This window comes from Rousettus aegyptiacus, unplaced genomic scaffold, assembly GCF_014176215.1.
Source record: "Rousettus aegyptiacus isolate mRouAeg1 unplaced genomic scaffold, mRouAeg1.p scaffold_m13_p_14, whole genome shotgun sequence".
NCBI classification, from domain to species: domain Eukaryota; kingdom Metazoa; phylum Chordata; class Mammalia; order Chiroptera; family Pteropodidae; genus Rousettus; species Rousettus aegyptiacus.
In genome coordinates, this window is record NW_023416289.1 from 51,727,550 (window position 1) to 51,752,943 (window position 25,394).

General features: G+C 54.8%; 1 protein-coding gene across 10 annotated transcripts in view; it reads right to left on the minus strand.

Annotated features, from left to right (window-relative positions):
• Window positions 1–302: 302 nt before the first annotated feature.
• ZNF710 (zinc finger protein 710) overlaps window positions 303–25,394 on the minus strand; it is a 54,008-nt gene continuing 28,916 nt past the window's right edge. For 7 of the 10 annotated variants that reach the window (XM_016151582.2, XM_016151574.2, XM_016151581.2 and 4 more), the window contains 4 exons: window positions 8,255–9,740; window positions 5,520–5,711; window positions 4,861–5,035; window positions 303–3,016 (listed from right to left, as the gene is read on the minus strand). In XM_016151582.2, the coding sequence (XP_016007068.1) occupies window positions 2,847–3,016; window positions 4,861–5,035; window positions 5,520–5,711; window positions 8,255–9,712 (1,995 nt within the window). In that variant the 5' untranslated portion in view covers window positions 9,713–9,740 and the 3' untranslated portion in view covers window positions 303–2,846. The remainder of the gene's footprint in view (window positions 3,017–4,860; window positions 5,036–5,519; window positions 5,712–8,254; window positions 9,741–25,394) is intronic. The other 3 variants (XM_016151583.2, XM_016151580.2, XM_036231946.1) reach the window with 2 other exon arrangements.

The window sequence follows — 25,394 nt, forward strand, 5'->3', positions numbered from 1 at the left end:
CTGGCATCAGGAGCTGGCTTCTGTCCTGGTGCCCTGGTGAGTGAGGGGAAGCAGCTTTTCTCTGCAAGTGGTGGGAATTCTGGGGCCTTGGCCTGGTTCTGTCTCTTGGGCTTGGAGCAGCTCCCTGTAGGTGCTTGGCCCTGCAGGTGGCCATTCCAGGACAAAGGGTGTCCTGGGTCTCCTGGCCCTTGCAGAGTGATGTCCTGTTGTGTGGGGCTGCGAAGCTTTGGCGGGGCGTTCCTTCCCGGGGAGGGGTGAGGACCAGGTTCCAAGAACCATGAAAAGAAGCACTCGCAGTCACCTCACTAAAGAATATTCATTTATTTATAATTATTGCTAAGTAAACTTCTCTTTTAAACAGGAACATAAAAACACAGTAGGGCTTTGCACAAGTGGGATTTCTAAACAGTTGGTTTGTATACACGTCAAAATAAGTTAGAGTGGAGTTCATCCAGGAGTTTCCAAGTCACCCGAGAGGCCACACACCTCTTTTGAAAAGGTTGGGGTGAGGGGTGAGGACAGGAGCCTTGCCAAGACCACCCCCCAGCTCAAATCGTGAGTTGTGCTGTCCCCTTCTCTTAGCTTTGCCCAGGTCCAAGGCACAGGGCAGGGGCATTCAAGTATCGAACCTCGCAGAGGGCCCATGCTGAGGGCGGGGCTGTGGGGGAGAGGAGAGCCCCACCCCAGGGCCAGACCTTCCCCCTTCGGTTTCCAAGGCCAGGGCCAGCGCGCTGGCAGGAGAGAGGAGGAGGAGGTACAGGGTTCTTTTTGGTACCAGGGGAGAAAGACGTTGTGGGAAGAGGTAGTTTGCAGGGGATGATGCTTCTGCTCAGCAGGAGAAAATGTCTTCTACAGTGACGGGGTCACTGCCACCTGAGGGTCATCATGGCGGGCACCTGGGAGGCTCGGGGGTGGGGGGCTTGGGGTCTGGAGAGCCACACTTGGGGAGAGGCTCCTGTGAGCCCCAGCACTCTGGTTTGTTGCTTAGTGTGATCTCCAGAACAGAAGGAAGGGGCACCTGGCTGCCTGATCCCAAGGCCACCTTGTCCTCCCCTCAGTCCTAATCACAGCCACCCTGAAGCGTAGCTAGGTCCATCACTAAGGATACAGCCTCGGGGGTAGCTGCATTTCAAATTGGTCCCCTCTACTCCCAGCAGTTTCACCATCACTTGGTTTCTGGGCTGAAGTGGGTGGCTTTACCTCCTTCTGTGCCTCTGGGGACAGCCCTGCCTGCCCCTCCCTACTAAGGCCTCAGGAGGCAAGTAGGTGGGAGTCTGGGTGCCCCAGCCATTCCTGAATGTGCTATTTCCTTGCCCTGGGCCTGCAGCCTTTGGTTCCAGGGACAGGAGCCGGTGTCAGGATGGGGTGAGAGTGGACAAGTGAAAGAACGGGCTGCCGGCTGGGCAGCGTCAGTGGCCCTGGCTTTTGGTGGGCGGTGCAGAGTGAGTCACTGGCGAGGGGCCTGGCAGGAGTGGAAGGGCCTGGCCTGCCCGCTGCCTCCTCCTGCCTCTCACCCTGGCCTCCTGAGGCTTCCCGCCAGCAGCTGGACCTCCAGGGCCAGAGCGACGGTCCCCTCTGAGCCTGAGTCCTTCCTGGCCAGGCCGCTCTATGTTGGGGGCACAAAGCATACACAGCACACAAGAAAGCTTCCATTGGGAAAAAGAAAATGACCTCCATCAGAAAAGATAATAGGTGACACAGAGTTGGAAAGGAAAAATAATAATAAATTACCTTCAAAATACTCCCATTTGCTCAAAAAAAATTTTTTTTTCTCTATGGTTTTCATTTTCCTTTTTAAATATGTTGCTCTTCCCGGGAGCCTGCTGACTCTTGGCTGTCCCCATCCTCAGAATGGATACTCATTATATTTTAAATAAGAAACTACTCCAGCCCCGCTTCTCCCCACGCAGGTGGTCCTTGGCCTCCTCTGAGGACAGCCCCTCGTGGTCCCCAGTGATCATCTTCACTGTACTCTGCCCCTTGCTCAAGGGGCCTCCACCTGTCTGTTAGTGTGTACCCGATGCAAGGCATGTCCTGGCTCTGCTCACGTTGGGGACCCTGGGGTGGTGTCCCAGCTCAAGACAGACCTTTGTTGAAATCCAGCTTAGGGCTTTGAGGTCGGGCCGTCCGGGGGTTGGCTGGGGAGGGCGTTAGCTGGGGTCTGCGCTACATCCTGCTTTCCTGCAGGCCAGGACCTGGGCCACATGCATGCCTGGCTCCAGCAGAGCATGGGAGGCACCAGGAGGTAGAAGGCAGAGGCCCTGCCTGGCTGTCCACAACAGGGTGGGGAAGGTGACCCTGGGGCCTGGGCTGGTGGGTGGGGGTGGGCAGTGCTGACTAGCACTGTAGCTCGAACATTCCTGGAGGCAGGAGTTGGTCCAGAGGAAAAACAAGGCCTAGCTCAAGTGATCTCTTCCTCCAGTGTCAGGGCTCCTGAAGGGCCATCAGGATGGCCCTGCCCACACTGGCTGCCCCAGCTCTGCTGGGCCTGGAGACACCTGAGAACCTGTGCCCTTATGACCTGTCGCCAAATGGCCCCCATCAGCATGTCCCCCACCTCCCACAGCAGCGGGCTGAGGAGACGCAGACCTGGGCCTCTGAGTTACCCTTCCCCGAATGCCTGGAGCCTATGCCTGGTTCACAGCTGAGGCCAGTAGTACAGTCCATTTGGTCTAAAAGTCCCTAGTGGTGCAAATGACTCAGTGGGAGGGGAGGGCTCGGGACGATGGGGCAGTAGCTTTTTTTCTCAGCTGCAGGAGGTGCAGCCCACAGCCCATGGGTCTTACCCCCACGGCCCAGGCTCCCCCCCCCCCCCGCCCACCCCATTCTGGGCGGCCCAGCTTGTGCTATAGCACATTGTAGTAGGCCATCTCTTTCATGGCCTGTTCGGTGAGGACACTGGCCTCGGTGCTGCTGTCCACGCCAGCGTAGGCGTAGGCATTCTCCTCGAAGTCCTCCATCTCCTGCTGGCTGTCAAGCTCAGAGGGGTCGGTGCCAGTCAGCTCCATCATGGGGTCTGCAAGAGAGGGGCACGGTTAGGCCCGGATGCCACCTTGTGGGAGGAGCCTGTCACCCGCACACAGGAAGCAGATGACCTTTCTAAAGAAAAGACTTCCCAGTCACTGCTTCCAGAGGCTCCCCAGCTGCCTCTCAGCCTTCCTGCTCAGGTTGGCCCCAGGCTCCTGTGGCTTCTCTGATGGGCCACCAGACCCGAACCCTAGAGCTGCATGTCGGGGGCTGCAGGCCTGGCCTTGACCTCTTCTTTCTGTCTTGCCTCTGTCGTCCGTCCTAAGTCACACACTTGTTTATTCTCTCCAATGTTTCTCATTGATCCCCTCTGCCGTATGAAAAAGCCTGCTGCTATATCATGTCTGCATCACCACTCATTTAGCACCCACGGCATGTCACATACGTCACCTTGCGAATGCGCACAGCAGCCCTACTCAGGAGATCAAAAGTTAGTTCAGAGAGGTTAATCAGCCTGCCAGAGGGCACCCAGTGAGTGCTGCTGTCTTCACCCACTGTGCTGCTCTGCCTCAACTGGCTGGAGGGACCCTTCCTCCTCTGACCTGTCGGGATCTGTGCTTGAGGCCAGTTCTATCCAGTGGTCTCCCTGTCCTTGCTCTCCAAGACGGACAAACATCTGACGGAGGTTAACACGGAGGATGAGGCAAACACTCTAAGAGGCCTCCTGTAATTGTATCAAATTGACATCTTACTACAAAGCTCGTACTGTTGGGGGCGTGGGGCTGCCGACCAGTGAGTCACAGAGGAAGGGAGCCTGTGGGGTGGCCAGCAGGGACTGCGACTAAGCCCCATGTGCACCTAGGAGGCGTGATGTGTTCTGGGGTAAATGTACCCCAGCTTGGGGGTCACCCTGCTAAGTCAAAGATAGGGTTTTCAACCCTGACCCTATTAACGTTTGGGGCCATAATTCTTTGTCATGAGGTTGTCCTGTGCACTAGGACGTTTGTCGGCATCCCTGGCCTTTATCAGCTAGATGCCAAGAGTATCCAGAGACAGATGAAAATGTCTCTAGACATGGCCAAATGTCCCCTGGGGACTAACTCACACCTCTGTTGAAAACCATTAGCCTAAGCAGGGTTGGAGGGGGAACACCCCCACCCCCTGCCAGTGGGTGGTGCGGGAACAGGCCCAGACAATGAACAGCGAGGAAAGGCCTGCTAGGGCGTCCTGAGAGTGTTCTCATTGCCATGCTGGAGCACAGGGGAGCAGGCTCCCACCCTCCCACTGGATGTGAACAAGGAAGCAGACTGCTCTGAAGGCCACTGGCAGCTGTTGGCTGTGAGGACGATCACCCTGCCCTGGCTGCTGGGAAGCTCAGAGCTCCTTCCTATCTGCATGCCCATTGGACCTCCCATGGTCCACCTGGAGTTGAGACCTCACTTGGCTCTCCTTTATCTTTTCAGCTGCAATTGTCCCATTTGATACTTTCTTCCTCATCCATTTATTTACATGGTATCTCTCTAGTGATGAGATAAAGTGTCTATCACCTTCTGTGTGTTGTGCTCTCACACAAGTTCCCCAACTTCTCTGTCTGAACAGTTTCTGCATTTGTAAAACGGCGATAATAACAGAGCTGACCTCACTGTGAGGGTCACATGAGTTAATAAAGGCCTGGCACACAGCGCTCAGTAAATGTTAGTTATTATTTTTATTATGTTGTTTATGTGAGCCCACTTAAATCCTTCGAAAAATACATAAACGTCCCATCACTACCCCCAGGGTGCGCCCTCTCCAGACGTGAGCTCGCCCCAATGGTCTCAGTTCTGACCCACCTCCCACTCCCCTAACTGTACAGAACACTCCTGCTCCGTCCACTGCGCATGGCCCACCCACCTTGGCTGTCCAGTCCGATGTCCATGACACCGTGCTTGACCTTCATGTGCCGGCTCAGGTTTCCCTTGAGGTTAAACTTGCTGGAGCAGTAGGGGCACTTGAAGGGCTTGCTGCCTGCGTGCAGGTGCATGTGGCCCAGCAGGTTGTACATGCGGTTGAAGGACTTCCCGCACACCTGGAACACAGCGCTCGGCACTGTCAGCCCACAGGGAGCGGCCCCCACCCCACCCCGCCCACTCCCACCTCCGCGGCTGGGCTGCTGTCTCACTCGCTATGGACAGCATTTACTTTGTCCTCTCCTATGTGACCCCAGAGGCCTGAGAGGCAGAGAACCGAGCCTCCTTGTTGGTCACCATTCCTGTGGGTCTGCGCCACACTCCCTGAACTGGACTTGTCAGGAACCTGGGGCTCGGATCTCTGACTGCACTGAGTCTGACCTGGGCTCTTTCCCTGTGGACCTTTGCCCTGCCCCCTCCAACTCTCCAAAGCACTGAACCCCCACGGCCCACTCCAAACCCCCAAAGCCGTTCCACCCAACCAGTTCTGACTGCATGCCCCACACTGGCCAGGCCATCTCTCAGTGGACTTCCATGCTACAGTCGTGCCGACTCCAGGCCACCCGTGGGGCAGTCCCACCTTGGGGCCTGATGGCCCGGTACCTTGCATTTGAATGGCTTCACAGGCGAGTGTACAATCATGTGGGTCTTGAGAGTCTGCTTCTGCACGAAGGTCTTGAAGCAGATGTGGCACTGGTAGGGTCGGACGCTGGTGTGGATCAGCATGTGCCGCTTCATGTTTGCCTGCAGCGTGAACTCCCGGCCGCAGACCTCACACTTGAACTCCTTCACACCCTGTAGGGGTGGGGATAAGAGTCAAGGCCATAGAACGAAAAGTGTGTGGACCAGAGCATCAGAGCATCTGCACAGCTTCTGGAAAATGACTTCCTGGAGCTGTTCCAAACAAGTACCACTTGTTTAAAACCACTGGGAGAATGTTGGGGCTGGGCCATTTACTCCAGGAAGCCTTCCAGTATTAGGCAGAGATTGGCTAGGCCTGTATTGTTCCTACCCACACACCTGCTGTCTCCTGCCCACCAGGCAAATGTGTTCGCTCATTCAGGCAAATGTGTCCGTTTATTCATTCGGTAGCCATTTACCAGGCACCTGCTGCAAGCCAGCATCACACCAGGCAACAGGGGCCTGTGGCTAAGACACAGCTTTAGCCCAGTGGCTGTGGGTTATTTCCTCAGATCCAGGATGTATCCACATGTGTTTTTTCTCCTCAGTGCGTCTCTCCGCGGTCTCTCTGGTTCACAGACCCCTTTCAGAATATGAATGCAGGTATAGATGCCCCAGGAAAAATGACACTCAGGTCTGGGTAGAATTTAGAGTTCTTATACCCCTGGAGCCCATCCACTGGTCCCCAAGAGAGAGTTTTTCAAGCTTTCCTGGTGATAAGGGCCACACACAGTTCTTTTTCAGTGAACAGCCGCTCAAGCTGCTCTCTGGAGGTTCCCATCCTGTGGGCCCAGGGATTTTTAGTCTCCACAGGCCCCCCACATGATTCTTAGCAATGACGGGGTTTGGGACACTCAGCTCCAGGAGACAAAGACTCTAGGGATGATCTTTTGGTTCAGACTGTGTGGCCTGGAGGTGGCCCCAGAGCAGGATGTGGTGCCATGCACACAGGAGGCCCCCTGTATTGTCTAGCAGGAAAGTTAGGACAAAAGTTGAGAGCTGATCTCTTTGTTAGAACCCCAGCAATTTAGCAGAACCCCAGTGGGACAGGCAGAAATCTGACAGTTGCTGTCCCAACTGCTGTTTGGTACAAAGTTTCCTATTATAATTTAGTGGTTCCTGTGTCTATTTCTCTGAGCAGACAGGGGTGTACCTTGTGTCTTCTGTGCTTGACACATGGAAGACGTGTGTGACCACCAGGGGGCCCTGGCCTTTGGGCGCTTAACTCTGTAAGTGCACAATGTGCACATTGTACACATTTAGGCTGATGATAGGAATGTTTCCAATTTTATTAGCCTTTGATTTTTGCTTTCAGCTTTTCCTCACAGCATTATTTATCTTATAACAGTTTGCAGACGTGTGGATTTCTAGCAGAGGAGAATGACAGCAAATATATACAGCACGTGTACTTATCACTCTCCGCTCTCACCGCCTGTAGACACGATAATCAGTCATCTGGTTTTCGCCCATGCATGTTCGATTTTACGGCTGAACTCAGATTCGGCTTTGGAACCCTTCTTAACATTACACCCCAGGCAGTTACACCGAGTGAGTGGAGGAGCACCTGCGGTGAAGCCTCTAGATCATCTCGGCTCCAGTGGGAAAATTTCCGGAGTGGGGAGGGCTGGATTCTTGGCCTGGCAGGCTGTTGCTCCCCTCCCCCCCCAACCACTGTGGTGTCCACTGTGACAGATAAGGATATGAGTTCAACCTGAAGCATCTTCAAGGCCACCACTATGGAGAGAAGAAGCTCTATGGATATCAGCTTCAAACTGTGAAGCTGGATAGATTTGGGGTGGGAACAATGGAGCAGGCCAAGTGCCCAGGTGAGGCTATGGGACCTGAGAGCCCTCGTTCCACCCTCCTGGACATAAAGGCCCCTGGGGGGAGGTGATGTGGGCTGGGAGGCAGAACTGGTTGAGGTTATGTCTAAGGACACAATAAGAACATCTACACAAACCACTTTGCCTAGTTTAGCCATGTTCTAGAACCAACTGTAATTTCTCATAACAAACATTTTTCCTTACATCTATTCCCTTTTAAAATGAAATATGTTAGTCTATGGCCATGCCACCCTGAAAAAGCCCGATCCCGTTTGATCTCAGAAGCTAAGCAGGGTCGGGCCTGGTCACTACTTGGATGGGAGACCACCTAGGAGGACCAGGTAAAAAATAAAAAAAGGGATTATAAACTGACAAGGTCCTTGCAATCTGTGAGGTCAACCAAGGGTTGCCTCGCCTAAAAAAAATAAATAAAATAAAATGAAATACGTTTAGCTTTTTTCTTAAAGGGAAGTCACAGGTTTTGATATACTTTTGTTACGCAGAGTAACAGGACCCCTCTGCTCTTCCAACCCTCTGGTCCCTCTCCCTGCAGCAGACTGACCTCAGACTGCCCATCTACAAAACAACGAGGGCAGGCCACACCCCTGATGCTCCAACTGTGTGCCTTAGGTCCTGCAGGGGTTCCCCCAACATTTCATTCAAAAATATAGTTTTAAATCAGCACGGTTTTACTATTAAAATAAATGAGAACTGTGCGTCTGTGTAGCATCCACACTGTGACCTAAATGACCTCCTCGCGGACTGCGGGAAGCCCCGATAAAGAGCAGGCCCCTGGGGCGGGGGGCGGGCGCGGGGTCGGGGCCCCCGCCTTACCTTGTGGGTGAGTGAGTGCTGCTTGAGGTGGTGGATCTGGCTGAACTCCATGCCGCACTCGGTGCACACGAATGGCCGCACGTTCTGGTGCTTGAGCATGTGGTTCTGCAGCTGGCTGCGGTAGTGGAAGGACTTGTCGCACTCGAGGCACTGGTAGAGGGTGGGACCCTGGTGGGAGGCCAGGTGGCGCTTGAGCTGGGTCAGGGTGGAGAAGTCCAGGCCGCACTCGACACACACGTGGCAGCGGCCGCTCTCGTGCTTGACCTCGTGGGCCTTGAGCTCGCTGGGGTAGGCGAAGCCACGGCCGCAAAAGTGGCAGCTGTAAGGCTTGACCTCCGAGTGCAGCAGCATGTGGCGCTTGAGGTGGCTGGTCTGCGTGAAGGCCTTCTGGCACACCTGGCACTTGTGAGGCCGGGTGCCCTGGTGCGTGAGCAGGTGCGTCTGCAGGTGGCTAGGCTGCTTGAAGAGCTTGCTGCACTGCGGGCACGAGTGTGGCTTGATGCCGTTGTGGCCCAGGATGTGCGTCACCAGGTTGTACTTGGACGTGTAGGACTTCTCGCACATGCGGCACTGCCAGCGCTTCTGGCGGTCGCCCGCCTCCACCAGGTAGGAGTCGTCGATCTGCACGTTGATGTCCAGCCGGTCCAGCTGGGCCTTCTTGTGGCGCTCCACTGTTGAGCCTGCCGCATCGGCCTCGAACTCGCCTGCCTCCTGCCACACGAAGCCCTGCTCCGGCTTCACGGGCTCTGGGGACTCCATGGTGGGGGCCTCAGGGTCACTCAGCGGGGCCAGGTGTGGTGGCTCGAAACCACATTCAGTGGGCAAGGCCTCGGGCCCCGGCAGCGCCATGCCGGGCTCGGGAAAGCCACCCCGGGCCGGGTCAGCGAAGTGCGGGTCGTAGGGGGTCACGTCCAGCTCTGGCCGCGGGGCTCGGGGCAGGGGCCGCAGCGTCCGGGGCTTGCGGCTGAAGGCGCTGAGGTCGATCATCTTGACAGAGCTGCTCTGCACCAGGGCCTCGCAGCCACCACCAGCCACCTCCGCCGGGGCCTCGGCCGGGCCTGCATCCTTGTCGCCAGGCACTGACACCTCGTAGACATCCTGCTCCTCCTCCTCCTCCACCTTTTCAAACTTGACCTTGGGCACCAGCCGCACGGGCGGCCGCGTCTTCCGCCGGGTGTGCTTCTCGAAGGCCGCCTCCACTTCCAGCACCTCTTCCTCCACCGGCTCCTCCAGGGCCCGCCCGTTGCAGGCCAGCTGGTAAACGTCAGGGCCGGGGGGCCCGGGTTCCCCGATGGAAGCCCCTGACAGCTCGGGCCCCAGGTCCGGGTAGAAGGCTTCGGCGCTTATGGTGGCTCCAAAGAGCTCATTTTCTGAGACCAGGCCCAGGACGGCGGCCTGAGCCAAGGACAGCACCACCACAGCGTCCGTCTGTGTCCCTGAGTCCATGAAGCCCTCCATCCCTCGGCAGCTGGCTAGGAGGGCATCGCTGCAGGAGAGAAGGAAACATCAGAGCTGTGGGCTCCCTGCTGCACAGACGGACAGATCAGCAAGGCCTCAGCTGATCCTGGGCGTGTCTACTCCTGCTTTGGGAACAGGACACACCTGTAATTACAGGGACCAGCGACACCCTGTGTATCTGACAATCTCACCCATTACCCTGTGGGATCCTGGGTAAGCCCTACCCCCTTGCTGGCCTCAGTTTTCCCATCTTTAAAACAGGGGGGCTGGATTTCCTCAGCAGTTCTCAGTCTGTGTTCTGCAAGGCCTCAAAAATGATTCAAAATCACATAAAATAAAGATTCTTCTATTTTCAAAAACCAACTTTAGGAAACCCATGTACTTACATGTATATACAGTACACCTCATTCCTACGTATTCAATGGCCCCACCGGCTTTGTTGCCGAGGTAATTAATTTTGCACAGACCTTGAGACTGTATAGGGAGGTGTTAAACAACTGTCACCATGTGTAACAGCTTGTCCATATGAATGAGGTGTTTTGGCTTTTTAAAAGAATATATATTGGACAAAAACAAGGCGACACACAAAAATAAATTAGGCGCCAAGGCCGACCTCAGACAGTAGCTCCCACCTATCATCCCCGATGCCAGATGACGGTGTCCATCACAAGAGGTCATTGTTCTCATTTAGCTGAATGTTATACATTTATCCCAATTAAACATATAGCCTTTTTTTTTTTTTTCTGATTTGTACACAGAAGGGCCGTGTGACGGCTAACATGTTGGAGACAACTGTCTGAAATGAACGTACCAGCTCCCAGCTTCACAGCCACACTCTCTGATTGAAAAAGCCAGTGTGCCCACCTGTCCAGGTCCAGACCCCGAGCGCACAGGCGTCCTGCCTTCCCAGGGGCTCTGTGCAGTCCCACCTTGCACACGGGGCCTCCCGCCCCCGCTGCCCTTCTCCCGACCCTAGTGAGCACTTGGCTCCTCCTGCCGGCTTCCCAGGCTTCCCCAAAGTCCACTCGTTCCTGGGGCTTCCCCATGCCCTCGGGGAGGGCCTCCTCCCTGGCCTGGAGACTGAGACTCATCGCAACTGAACCCCTGCCCCCTGCTCTGTGCCTGGCACCTTGGAGGCACCCCACAAGGAAGGGGAAAGACATTACTTGGGGGGCTCCTGCCTGCCTTGCTGGCTCCCTTCTCAGGGCGGCCTTTCCTCAGGAAACTGGCTCCAGCCTCGTGTCTCCCTGCCCCCACTGGCCAGCAGAGTTTCCCCTTCCTGAAGCTGGCTAAAAATAAAATACCCCAGACAGGAATTTAGCCGCCTTGAAACACACACTAAAAATCAAACTATTAAGCTTGAAGTGGGGGTCTCGTGGAAGGGATCAGACAAACAAACCTCTGACATAGGGCTCAGGGTCCATCCGGAACAGGCTGCAGGGGCTAAATGAGATTCAGAGTCCACATTCATCCCCTGCTGTGATGAGCACTCAACTGGGAGTCAGGCAGCTTGGCCTCAAGTCCCAGCTGTCACTTATAAATAACTAAGCAAAGTCACTTCCAAGTCAGTTCTGTGCCTCGGTGTCCTCATCTAAAAAATGGGGATGAAAACCCCTACCCATGGAAGGGGTGAAAGATTTTTCCGTTCTGGGGACCCAAATTCAGCAAAGGTTTGGGTGACTCTGCGAACAACCTCGGGCTGACAACTCATTTGTTCATTTCTGTAACAAATATCTGCTACATCCCTGCTCTGGGTCAGGCCCTGTGCCTGGAGATGCAGGCAGGTGAGGCCTTGCCCTCTCAGAGTCCACAGAGTCCACAGTCCACGTGTGCCCACCCTGTGGACACATCGCTGCCTCAGGTCACAGCAACCTGACACAGAGCCCAGCAGCACCCAGGGCAGCCCTCATGTCTGATGAGGGTTTGAGCAGACAGCAAGCTCAGCAGTTTTTCTAGACTTCCCCAAAGGCAGGGCCAGTGGGAGGGGGAGGGGAGGAACTGACCCTCAACAGTGGAGCCTATGCTGGGGACTTGGCCCTGGGTTCTGAGTTCAATCCAGACTCTGCCCTTTTCCAGCCTGGCACATCCCATCGCGTCCCAAACCTCGGTCTTCTTATCGCTATGGACCAAGGTCTCTATCCCATCTCTGTGGAAGGCCTGACTTGTGAAGGAGCAAGAAGATCAGTGAAAAATGTTAGTCCCCTTCTCTGTCCTTGACCCCAATACCTGGCAAGCAACTCGAGGGAACAGGAGCAAAGAAACTGTCAACAGTGCTGTCGGCAGATGAGCTGATGGAAAAGGCGGCCAGCACCTGCCGGGGAGAGCTGGAGTCCGGGTCTGGGGTGGTCCCCTCCGGGGAGGGTGACTGTGTAATTTACTGTCTCTGTTAGGAGGGACTTTCTCAGATTCGAAGGTCCTAACAAGCATGGGTCAGGAGCCTGCTCCTGGGCGGAAAAGGGACTGACCCAGGGGCCTTGATCTTGAGGGGCTCGTGGCCAAGTTGGGGGGACACAGAAGTGCCTACAACTAACCACAAACGTGGGAGGAAGCACTTGCTTCCCATTACCGAGTGTTTCTCAGGCCCTAGGCGAGCCATTTAATCATAAAGCGACCCCACGGGGGTGGATGCGGGAAGTCTGCACCCCACCTCAAGGCCCAGGGATCTGGCGACTAAGTACCGTGCTCCAGGGGGCCCTGGCAGGAAGGGCAGAGCTGGGTCTGCACCAGGCCCGTCCAGCTCCACAACCCGGCCCCATCTAGGCTCCATGTTTCCAACTCTGCTTCATCACCTGTGCAGCCTGGGAGGTCACATGACGGCTGTGAGCCTCTCCTGCCCTGCTCCCCTCAGGTTTCAACGAGCCAGCAGAACACCTTGTGTCTAGTGCAGCCAGCCAGGCGGGGGTTGAGGGGGTGGGGGTGGGGTGGTGTGTGTGTGTGTGTGTTTGTGTGTAGGGCTCTGTTGCTGACATGCAGGCCAAGAGGAAGAAGACAGAGGTACTCTAACTTACCTGCCTTTCGCACATGTGCCCTGTCTATCACACAGTAATGACTGGGAAGCTGGGGGCCCTTCAACCCAAGTGTCACTGTTCCTCCTCCTTCTGGGCCATCTTTTTGTCCCCCACTTCCCTCTCCCCTGGTCCCTTCTCACAGGCTACAACCCTCCTGTTTTAGGTGCTGGCACGGGGCCGCCTGGGCACAGCCAGCCTGTGCACCACCTGTGGGCTAGGGCAGCCTGCTTGTCATCTGCCTGGGCCCCCTAGCAGGTGGCACCTCCCTTCTCAGGGCAAGGCCTCTCCCCACCGCTTGTGCTGCAGGCTCAGAACAGGAGCTCTCCACAGTGCCCAAGGGAAAAGAAACATTAGACTGCCCCTTGACTAAGAGATGAGGGGCGTCTGTCCCGACACAGCTTGACCTCCTACCAGGGCGCCCTCTGTCCCCAGGATGGACGGGAAGGAAATGGAAAAGGCAGGGAAATACAATAGCTGCCAAACTGTAGTTTGCAGACTTGTGCGGGGAGTTGGGGAAAAGCAGGCCAAGGTGGAGAGAGAGAAAGAGAGAGGGAGGGAGGTGGGGAGAGAGAGAAAGGGAGAGGGAGGCGCCATGGAAGCCAAGAAATAAAATCCCAAGGGGGAGGGGAAGGAGAGGAGGGGAGAGGGAGTAGAAACTGTGTAGGCGACACCAGAGGCCAAGGGCTGCCCTATTTCCCAGGGCTCAGCATCACCCCCTCCTGGGCCCGAGGGCCAGGCCAGCAGCCCCTGGAGAGGGACCAGAGTCTCATCTGCTGAGACTCAGCAGGAGGCCCCCTGTATAGAGATCCAGAACTCTCACTGCTACTTTATCTACTGCTGTAGAATTGATACAAACTTGTCAAACGAAGTAATGACTGACTTGCTGTGTGACCCTGGACAAGCCACCTGACCCATCAGGGTCCCGGTTTCTTCATCTGTAAATTAGGCGCAAGAGACTTCTTGGACCATCGAGGGCCCTTGGCCTTCTGCCTGTCAGCAGGTGTCCCCTCTAGGATGTGGCAGCACCTCCTCTCATCCCATGCTGCTCTAAAAGCTCCCTTCCTGAAGATGAAACCCCTCCGGGCAGCCCTGCTCTGACAGCAGGGGATGGGGTGGGAGTTCGGGTGGCCAGTGTCTCTGACTAACTCCCACCACTGACATTTTTTCAAACGCCAACTGAGAGCATAGGAAGGCCCTGGGACCTCTGCCAGCCCCTACTAGATGCCTACTCAGTGTCCGGTCCGGTTCTTAGTTGTGGAGACACAGCAGGGAGCAAAATGAAGTTCCCACCTGGAGTGGGCTCGGTCAACAGGCGCAGCACCAGGATGTTTGGGAGGCAGGAGGTGCAGCCTGGGCTCGGGTGGGGTCAGGCCAAGGGCTGGAGTCGCGGGTCCCCAGGGGTCGAGGGCGGGGTGCAGGTTGGGATCCAGCAGAGGAACAGAGGAGAGTCCTCCTCCTCGGTCTGGCACTCCTGCCTTCTGGGATTGGGGTCCAGAGAAGGTGAACCTGGAGCAGACGGGGCAGGTAGCTGGGCTCGGGGAGGAGAAAGGAAGGCCCAGGTATCTACACGCCTGGAAAAAACACTCGTGGGCCTTTAACTTGTAGCCAAACCAGCCTCTTTATTTCCTCTGCTGCCCTCCTTACTGTAGACTTAAAGGTAAACCTTGCTCACACGGCCAGAAAGCAAGAGGAAGTGAAAGCAAAAGCTGGTGGCTTGTGCAAACCTCGGGCTCCCTGCTGTGGTCTCACTTCTGCCGGCCCAAAGGCCCCACGACTCAGCAGTGGACGGGCAGCCAGGGTGGGGGCGGACGGCCAAGGGGAAGTACGAGAGTCTCTTCCTTACAGGATTCTCTCTCTGCCTCAGCTTCCCCTTTTCTCTGTGGACAGATTTGCTGAGCCACCAAGGCAGTGCCACCAGCCCACAGACCACACGAGGGCCTGATGCTCACTGTGTCCAGCTACTTCTTTTTACAGATAAGGAAATTGAGGCCCAGAGAGGAGAAGGGACTGGTCCAAGGTTACACAGTGAGATGGTAAAGCAAGGACTGGAATGCAGGTCACTAACCCAGAAGCCCGTCCTCAGTCACATGTCCTGTAAGGTGAAGTTCTCCAGCCAGGCTTCACTGGACCTTCCATCAAGCCTCCCACCCCCTCTGTACCCACGCCTGGCTGTCTCCTACCCCAGGGCCTTTGCACATGTTGGCTGCTCTGCCAGGACTGCCCTACCCTCACGCTGGGTGAATGCCTTCATCTTTCAGTGTAGCCTCAGGCAAGGGCCTCTTCCACAGCCTGAGAACATAAGGTTAATTTCACCTGGCGACTTGGCTAGGCCGTGGTGCCCAGCTGTTTAGTGAAACACTCATCTAGGTGTTGCCGTGAGCAACTTCGTAGATGCGATTAACTTCTACAATCAGTTGGCTTCAAGGAAAGCAGATTACCCTCCTTCTTAATGTGGGCAGGTCTCATCCAGCCCACTGAAGCCTTAGGAGAAAAAACTGGAATTCCTCAGGGAAGAAGGAATTCTGCCTCATGACCACATCACAGAAACCCTGCCTGAGTTTCCAGCCCGCCCCGCAGATTTCCCCAGCATGCTTCGGACTTGTCAGCCCCGACAAACGCATGAGCCAATTCCTTAAAATAAATCTCTATGTATGTGTGGACACATATATAACACATTTCCTACTGGTTCTGTTTCTCAGGAGAACCTGATACAATCACACTGATTCACCGTTATATCTATTCACGGGCCACATCCCCACCAGACAGTCCACCCCGGGGGACAGTGGCTGTGGGGAAACAGAGTGGGTCCTAAGAGAAGGGAACTGGAGCAGGGAAGGGGGAAGGGAAGAAATGCAGTCACTGTGAGCCTCAAATGAATGAATGAATGAATGAATGAGATGTTGGGGGAAATCCCAGCCTGGGTGTTCTAGAGACGCTGTCTCTTCTCCGCCCCAGCCCAGCCTCACCCCAGGACAGTCCTGCCTTCTCCTCAGGGTGACCTCCAGGCTGCAGAAAGAAGGGCCTCTCTCTGGCAGAGTACCCTGGGATGGGACCTCTGAACTCTTTCTACCCGACACCCTCCACACATCCTTTCCTTGAGTTTCAGCACCAGTGCCCATTCCCAGGGGAAGGAACAGCAGGCCTCGTGCTTTGGGAAGGCTTTGCATCCTTCCTCCAATTCCAGGAGCACATCTGTCTCCCACGCAGGTACACTATGCTGGAGCCGAGCTTAACCTAATATGGAAATGCAAACAAAACGTGGGCTCTCGAGTTCACAGGACAAAGATGAGAACCACAAGCGAAGGCACATCGGGACATTTACTAGATTTACACTTTGTCAGGTCCTGTGAGGAGCACATGCGAATTCTAGGATTCCAGGAGGCCCTCTGAGGTAGGGAGCAACACTTTGATTTCATAACCCATGGAAACTGAGGCTTGGAGAGAGGTGGCTCCTGCAGGCAGGGCAGGGCAGACCCCACTGTCGCCGGCCCAGGGCCTGGGGCCCAAGCTCAGTTCTCTCCACCCTGCCGGTTCCAGGCTGAAATGAGCTTTCCGGGTTGTGTCTTCTTCCCCTGCAGACCTGTTTCCCCACACCGGGGCCTGATTCAGGCCTGGGAGCCCCTCCTGGCTCCCCTTCCTCCTCACCAAGCCTGTCTCCGTCCCCTCCTATGCTGAGCCCTCAGCCTCCTCCATCCCGTCTTCTTCTCCCTCCTTCCGTTTCCGTGGCAACCCCATCCTCCGCTCTGCCACTTGGTCCTGCGTTCTCATCTCTTTCTTTCTTCTTTCATCTCTTCCCTCATCACGGTGCATAGTCCCAGTCCCTCTCTGTCTTTTGCTTCTGGTCTCTTGCTCCCTTTTACTCTCCTTTTATCTCCTTCAATGTTCTCATGTCATCTCAGGGAGACATTTATTTATCTCTTGTTTTTTTTTTTTTTAAAAAAAAGGAAGAAAGAAAGAAAGAAAAAGAAAGAAAGGAAGGAGGGAAAAGAAACCTCGTTTCGTCAACTTTGGCTTCCACAAGTCAGTCCCGGCCTGCCTTCTCTCAGGTCATCTCCAAGGGTCAGACTCAGACAGATCTCGGAATGGACCCCCTGCCCGTGCCACCACGTAGGCAGGCTCTATTCACCGCACTACAGGAAGGGAAGGACGAAGAAAACTACAGGTGGGAGGCACCCTAGGGGGCTTGGCCCTGCTTCCCTGAGGCTGGGCTGAGGGACCCACCACTGGAAGCCTCCTCAGGATTAGCCGAGGCGGGGCCCAGCGCCTGAGCCGAGCAGGCCCAGAACCCCACCTCAGTGCTGTCCAGCGGGAAGCCTCTGTAGTTCAGGAGAGCCCACCACCCGCAGCCTGTGCCGCCTCCCCCAGGCCACACCTCGCCTTATGCATGAACACAGCAGCCGCTTAATGTACTGGGCTCCCCTCACTCCCAATAGGATGGTGACGTTCACCCGCTCTTCAAAATTCACTCTTTACCACGATCCTAAATGGCCTCCGAGGAAAGGAAGCACTCGCTCATGGGCTCTTCTGCTCATGTCTCCTCCTCTGAAATCCTAGGGCCCAAAGGTGCCCCTGAATCAGCTCCCACCTGCCCATCTGGTGCAGCTCGCAGGACCCAGATCCAGGATACGGCAAAGGCCAGGGTCTGGGCCTGCTGAGCCCACAAAGATGCCAATGATGCGACAGCTCTGCTTCTCCCCTAATAGGATGGCCTAGCACCTCAGGAACCCCCGGAGCAGGACCTAAGGAGGCAGAGACCGGAGGAGGTAGAGAGGGAGGGGAGAGGGGAAGGACAGCCCCTGACTTTGCAGAGGGGCAGGGAAAGGGAAGCAGCTGTGTGGCCTCTGGCTCCGGCAAGTCCCTCGACCTCCCTGGGAGTCGGTTTCCTTGTCTGTAATATGGGGGGAATGATACGAGAAGGATCTACCAAGTACTGGGCTCTTCCTTCAGGCCAGCTTGTCCCTGTGAAATCACAGATATAAAGCATGGAATCTTGAAAAGAAAACCCGCTTTACAGAGAACGGAAACCAAGGCACAGAACTGAGTGGCCTGCTCAAGGTCACAGATGCACCAGAGAACAGGTGGAGTTCGGGTTTCATTCTTGGGTCTAACTTAAATGCTTGTGCTTTTAATATAAAGGAGATAAAGGAAATAACAAGGCTGGCGTACAGTGAGGACTCTGTTACCGGGAGCTATTATTGTCATCGTTATTATTGCTAGTATAATTATTATCATTGCTATCATCATCCGTTCCATGAGCCAGGCTGGTGCTGGCTGCTGGTGGGACAAAAAGACCCCCACTCACAGGAACCTCACAGTTTGGTTAAAGAGACGAGACTGAGAACCATGAAACAGCAGAGCAAAATACCAGACAGGGAACAAGCACTAAATGTGAGCGCATCACAAGATGACAGAGTCATTCTCCTTTTTCTCTTTCTTTCTAAACGTAAGGGGCCAGGCAATTCATCCATGTAAACTGGTACTTGGGAGGCAGCAGGCTCAGAGCACGGGCTGTGGAATCTGGCCCCAGCCCTACATATAGGTGTGTGCGCGCCTCAGTCTCCCCATCAGGGTGTGGGGTCGTGATCCCCACTTCCCAGTTGTCAGGAGGTCTAACTGAGCCCATTAGCTTAACGAGCGTGACCAGCGGTGTTCATTGCACCAAGGTCAGGCAGAGGGGACGGGAGGCCTAGAGATGGCAGAGCCTGACTAGGAACCCGTTCCCCCAAAAGATGCAGGGGGAAAGGGAGAGGGGCTGCCCAGGCCAGAGGCACAGGAGGGAGATGGGAAGACGGAAGAGCAGCGGGCAAAGAAGGTGCTGAGCGACGAGCCGGGCGAGGAGTGCGGCCTGGGCACAGAACCCTCTTCCTCTCGCTGCAGCCGGCGTGATTCATCCCAGGCCTCCATTCCAGCAAAGCCCCTGGCAGCCGCTGCCTCCCGGTGCTGCTGCTGCTGCTGTAATCAACATTTATTTTGCAGTCACCCACACACCCGTCTCGAGTACGGATTTATGCCAGCAGAGGAGTCAAGGATGCCTCTCTCCTTCGTGTAATGCCTCTGCGTATCTCTTGGGGGGGGGGGGGAGTAGCGGGGGGACAGCTGGTGAAACGTTTAGGCTGACAGTGTACACACGCAGACATCACACACACACACACACACATGCGTGCGCGCGCACACACACACACACACACACACACACACACGCAGCTGTCCACAGTGGCGAGCAGGAACGGCGTGCAGATCCCTCCTTTCCCCATTTGTTAGGAAACAAATGACACTTGCGCACAGTGAGTTAAGGGGCAGGACGCAGGTGACAGGTGGAAGCCCCTGTATGCGCACCTGTACGCAAGGACCGGCAGACAGTGTCCTGGCCCAGGAGCACTCGGGGCCCGCATCTGCGTGGCAAAGCGCGGGCTGAAACACAAGTGCCTCTGGGACTCAGAAAGCCAGGTCGGGTGGGGAAATGAGCATGCATGCTCACCCAGGAACAGCCCTCTACAGTTTGCAAAAGCCCTTCCTGGGCACGATGCCACCAGGTCCTCCCTGCCGGGTCTGTGCCGGCACCTGCAGGAGTCTGCTTCCTCACATTCCACAGAAGGCAAAATCCTGCCGTGAGCAGCCTGGCCGGCTGTCCTGACAGCTACGGCGCCAGCCTGTGCCAATCCTAAGTGCGTTACCTAATTTAACACTGACCACTGTCTGTGTGGTTGGTACTAGCACCGTCACCTTCATTCTATGAGTCAGGAAACTGAGGCACGGAAAGGTTAAAAACGCCTTTAGAGCAGTGTTCCTTGTGACTGCGTGACAACCGACGAGGGTAGTATTTAGACATTTTTATAGCCATTTGACATTGCTCTGACATCCAGGTAGCCCTGATATAATACTGGTTTGCAAGGATTCGAAACAAAAAACGAGAAGCACTGGTTTGGAGCCCAGACTCTGCAATCTGAAGGCTTGAGTTCGAATCACACCTCCACTACTTCCCAACGGCATGACTTTTTCTCCTCACTGAACTGTGGTGGTGGCTTGCAACTTAAAATATGCAAAGTGCTTACAGCAGAACCTGGCAGCCCGCCTGCTGCTATTATTAGCATTTGGTAACGTGCCTGAGGCCACGAAGCTAGTTACTAGAGGAGCCAGCCTTCTCGATGCCAGTTCTTGAAAGGGGATTGACTTCCCGGGTCCTCTGGACATGGGAGCCCAAGGAAACCTGTCTGCCTCTGAAGCCTGTTCCCCAGTGCAGACCCCGTCCCCCTGCCAGGAGCAGAGCTGCCTTTATGGGACAAGGCTCCCCTTTCATCTCCAGGCCAAGGCGGCTGTGGGTGCCTTAATGGGGTGTAAGGAGGCTTCTTGCCCAAACTGGAAAAACCTGACAGGCAGCCTGGCCCGCCTTGGCAGGCTCTGGGTTTGCCAGCAGGTGTCTGAGAAGCAGGTACCAAGGAAGAGCAGTGGTGGCTCGGGCAGGGATAGCTCCTGCTCCCCAGATGACCACACTCTCTGTCGCCTTCGCCCATTGCTCACCTTGTCGTAGCCGCCCAGACCCAGAGGGAGGACAGCCTTCTACCCAGCCCTTTGTATCATCCTCCAACTTTGCACACAGTAGGTGTTCCACATGGTCTTCTGAATAACCACGGCTCAGATCCACGTCCCTGACATTCTTCTTGCACCTGGGCCCCGGTCGCCAACTGTGAGCCTGCTCATTGTCCCGCCTGTCCTGTGTTTGGCTCGGTCATGGCCCCTCTGTGCTTGAGCCACCCTCCCTGCCTGGTGCTGGCTTGCCCGTCCGTCTTCCTCAGATGTGGTGGGGACCCTGCCCCAGCTTTCCTTGGGAGGGATAGCCTTGTGGATACCCTGCCCCTTCTCTCCATGCTTTGTGCTCTGAGGGGATGGGCCCCCCTTTGTATGGGGCTTTCCAATGTACTTGGCTGTGTGCTGTGATGTATCCACTCCACATCTGCTAAGGACAAATTCAATTCACACTTAGACAAACATTTGTGCAGCACCTACTATGGGCAGCTGTGCTACCTAAGGCAGAGGATGGGGAGATGTAGGGCTCAGCCTGAGGCTCCCACCAGCCCAGACCTCCAGGCCTGGTGCCCTCATCCACAACGCCCAGGCCACTCACGCCAGGGCTCCCCTCGCCCGCCAGATTCCTGTACCCCGTCCACACCAGGTGCCCTGGCCCTTTGGAAAGTCCCTGGGCAATTCCAGGCTATGCAAAGGCCCCCATGGCCCAGGGGCCTGGGGCTGCAGACCCGGCTGGTTCTCCCTACTCTGAGGAGGTGAGGAGGCTCTTCCAGACCTGCAGCCTGAGGCCCCCCTCCTGTGACCCCACCTGTCTCTCCTCCAGACCTGCCTGGTTGATGCTCCACTCACGCTCCTGCCCCTCAAGCCTCAGGCCTTCACCACGCCCTGGGAGCAGCCCCTGCAGCGTCCAGTTTCTCTCCTCTCTACCCCCTGAACAGGGGGTCCAGTCCCACATCCTCCATTGTGTCCTCCAGCCCAGCTCTCTAGCCCCTCCACGAAAGCCGAATTGTCCTCTCGGGAGTCACAGGTAAGCCCTTGCAAACACAGAGGCTCAGATTCCAGCCTCCCCGGTGACCTGTCAGCAGCTCTGCCTCCTCCCTCGGCTCCCGGCCCCTGCCAACTGCCCTCTCTGCCTCCTTTATCCTGAGGCCCTGGCCTCAGGCCTTAGTCTCTGCTCTCTTGTCCTATGGGGGCACCTTTGACAAAGCCCTATTCCTGTGGCTTCCTCTCACCTTCGTGTGGATGTCACCAGACATACGCCTCTACCCAGGCCCTGCACTGTTTCCTGGATGTCAAACCTGCAATCAATCATTCACCACCCGTCCAAACTCCAAGCATCACTCGCCTCCTTGGAGCCATCGCCGCTCCCAGCCTCCTCTTTTCTGCTGATTCAGTTTTCCAGCCTCCTCTCCAGGACTCCAGGTCCAGCCAACGTGGGGCCCATTGTCCCTGCCCCAAGGGCCTCACCAGACAGCTGCCATGTGTGAACCCTGCCTTCTTCCTCACTCTCAGCCCCTGCACCATGTTCCCACAGCCAGGAAAGCCCGCTCCCACAGAGGACGGAGGTTTCGGGGATCCACAGGCACCTCTGATCCTCACCCTCGCATCGAGGCCACCCTGGGCACAGACAAAAAGGCAGACCATCTCCAGGGCCACGTCTGAATCCTGCACACAGCGGCACTGCGCCTTCAGCTAACCGTCCCGGTCACTCAGGATCTCTCAGTGAGAAATGACCTGTGATGGACAAGCCTCTCTGGTTTGGTAGAGACCCCTTGGCTTCCTTCTCGAAGCAGGAGCCCAGAGGAAACCAGCTTCCTGCACGGCTTTTTTTTTTTTTTTTTTTTTTTTTTTAACACATTTAGAGCAACGGAGAAAAATGCAAACATTCACATTCTCCCTTCCTCAAATAAACCGACTTCTCTACTTGTCCCGTCCCTTGAAAACAGAAGCACTATTCAAAAAGAAAAAGAAAAAAGAAGTTAAAAAAAAAGAGGCAAAAATAAAAAAAAAAAAAGAGGAATTGAATAGAAGAAGAAGAAAGGGTGAAAAAAAAAAAAAAAAAGAGAGTGAGAGGAGTGGTCCCCGAGGGAGATGGTGAGAGCTCAGAATGAAAGGCAGGAAAGGGAAGGGAAGGAAAGCAGAGATACAAAAGGGGGAGAGAAAGACAGAAGCTTTGAAAGAAAGAACGTTCCGGCGTGAATACAGCGGGCAGGGGAGAAGAGGGCGCTTGAAAAGGAGCAGCCCTGTGCGGTGACCCCTCATTCACAGAAGGTGCCAATCACGGCGACAATGCAGACCCTTTCTTCTTTTCTCCTTCTCTCCTTTTTGGGGAGAGAGGGAGGGAGAGAGAGGCTGAGAACTGCAAGTTAATTCCTAAACGTACAGAAAATAAATGCAGTCCCACTGGAGAAGCATCAAAGAGCTGCTTTAGAGGCTTTCCCTGAAATTCACTGCATCTCCAAGAGAAGGGCTCCTTCTCGGGGAGCAGGGGGCAAAGGCCGGGGGCCATCAGCTTTATTTCAGGGTCGGCGCCCCTGCCCTGGCCCTGGCCGGCCGCCTGGCTGTGGCCGCCTCCCGTTGGCCCTGTATGAGCCAAGGCGGACGGAGCCCCAGCCGGGACGCCACGGGTGAGGCCTGGTCTCCCCGGGCAATGTAGCCCGCTTGGTTCTCCGGCTCTGGCTGAGAGCTGCAAGCCCAGGTAGAAGGGCAGAGGCCGGCCTGGGCTACGTCTGCTCTGTCGTCCGGCTGTGGGGCCTGTACAGGACACATTCAGTGCAGGTGGAATGAATGATACTCTGACAGGCCCAGGATGGGTCGCCTTCTCCAGCGACTGCTCCGAGGAAGCCCAGGTGTCTGCTCAGGCCAGGCCCTTGGTCCAGGAGGGAGAAAAGGTAAGCTGGTCCTTTTCACAGGCTGCCAGCTGTTGAATCAGTGCCGTTCCAAGGGAGGGCCCTCTATGGACAGTGAGGCTTGCTGTCACATCACAGATTGGCACTTCCCTGAGTTAAGACCCTGTGACTACAAGATCTACAAGTGACCCAGAGAACCCCAAGTCTCTTTTTTGGGACAGGACTGGCTTGGGCTTTGGTCCTTCTGCTCTCCTGCAGCCAGACATCGCTGGGTGTCCCCCATGAGCTGGGTGGGAACACAGGGCAGCCTCTGCCCACACACAGCCCTCAGTCTAGTGACCAAACGTCTCCCAAGACATCCCTCTGAAATCCCAGGTGAACATCCCTGGTCCCTCTTTGTCTTTCCTTCTTCTGCTCCTCCTGTCTTCTGATACTCAGCAGTCACGATAAAACCTGACACGGGGTCACCTTTATGCAGAGGTTTCTTCTTCCTTCTGATCAAATGCTGGGTAATGAGAAGTGCCTAGGAACAGAGAGGCTGAGTGGAGGAAGACTGATTGGTTTATTGATTGATTGATTGAGCGAGCCTCAACCTCACTCATCAACTGAGCAGTCTATGCCAAGCTCAGTGGCGTGGGCTGGGATTACAAAGTGAGGAAGACCAGTCTGAGGCCCTGAAATGCTTGAGGCCCATCTAGTGGGGGGGAGGGGTGGGGTGTATCTGGGAAAGAAAACCCGGCCTTTGCTAGTTTCCTCTGGGAAAGGCTGTTATTAAGTTGGAACAGGCCCAGAAGGGCCTCCAAACCAACCCAACGAGGAAGCTGAGAGAAGGGACACATGGAAACACAGGGAAGCACAGGGTCAGAAATATCACTGAACCACCAGGAGCAAATAATCACTCTTGCATTTGAATCGGACAAATGCAAGTGCCAGCAAATATTTACTGAGCACCTGCTGTGTGCAGACCAGCTCCTGTGCATTCCTCAGCCCGAGCAAGACCCAACTGTGCCCTCAGAAGCTCTCCGTGTGGTGGGAGCAAGTGGCCACAGGGGGCTTCAGGAGCCCTGAGGAGGGGCAGGGAAGCCTTCTCAGAGGGCGGGTAGAGCTTTTAACCCCTACAAAAACTTAACTACTACTAATCTGCTGTTGACCAGAAGTCTTCTTACCGATAACAGTTGACTGACACATTTTGTACGTTATCTGTATTACATATTGTATTCTTACAATGAAGGAAGCAAAAGAAAATAAAATGTGATCGAGAAAATCAGAAAATCGTAAGGAAGAGAAAATACAACTACTGCTCTGTATTTATTGATACTGTAAGTTTCCGTCATCTACTTTCGGCCATGCGGTTTGTCTGAGAGTTTTTCTGAATTGTCGATTGAAAAAAATCCGTGTGGACTCGCACAGTTCAAAGTCATGTTGTTCAAGGATCAACTGTATATTAAAACGATCTAAATTTTGATTTGTTTTGAAAAAGCTTTAAAGAATTTCACTGGTGAGATACCCCAGTGTCTAGAAGAAAAAAAGGAATCGATCAATGAGCTAATAGATAAAACAGCTGATAGATGTTTTCTTGATCTTTTCGTGTATTGGGAAGAATCAGAGATAGACACTAAGCCAGTAAGAACATTAATTAACTCTTTAAAAGAAGTAATAGCTCTGTAGTGAACAGTATTTATGTTGTAGATTTAACCCAAAATCGTGACATAGAGTGACATTAGCAGAAAAGGCAAAAATATGAAGATAATAGGTAACATCCAAAAATTGGTGAATCAAGAAGTAGTAAGATAAACATGTTCTTTCAAAGAACGGAGGCGAGTAACAGACAGGAGGAACTAAAAGAAGAGGAGGCCTGTGAACTGGTCTGGGGGGCTGGAGTGGGGTGGGTGGGGGGCCTGCCGCTTTCTCCTTAGATCCTTACAAGCCCTTGGTACTGTCTGATATTAAAAAAATAAAGAAAAAAAAAGATGCATATGGATTATGTTGATTAAAAGAAATTAAAAGCAAGTGAACAAACAAGAAAGGCAAAGGAATCATGGTGAAGTCAAGCCGGGGTCACTCTGAACAACCTGAAGCCCTTGGCTGAGAAAGGGAAAGGGTGCCATGCTTCCATGTTTAGGAGGACAGAAACTCCTTTGAGAAAAAAACAGAATTCAGTGGGCTCCTGCCAAAGAGAACACGATTAGGGGGAACAGAATGGAGGGACAGGGCTTTGGGAGAAAAAGCCTGCAGAATATCGGCACGTGGTTTTCACAACAAGATCTGATGCACTAGGGACCATTCCCTGGGAGACCAGGG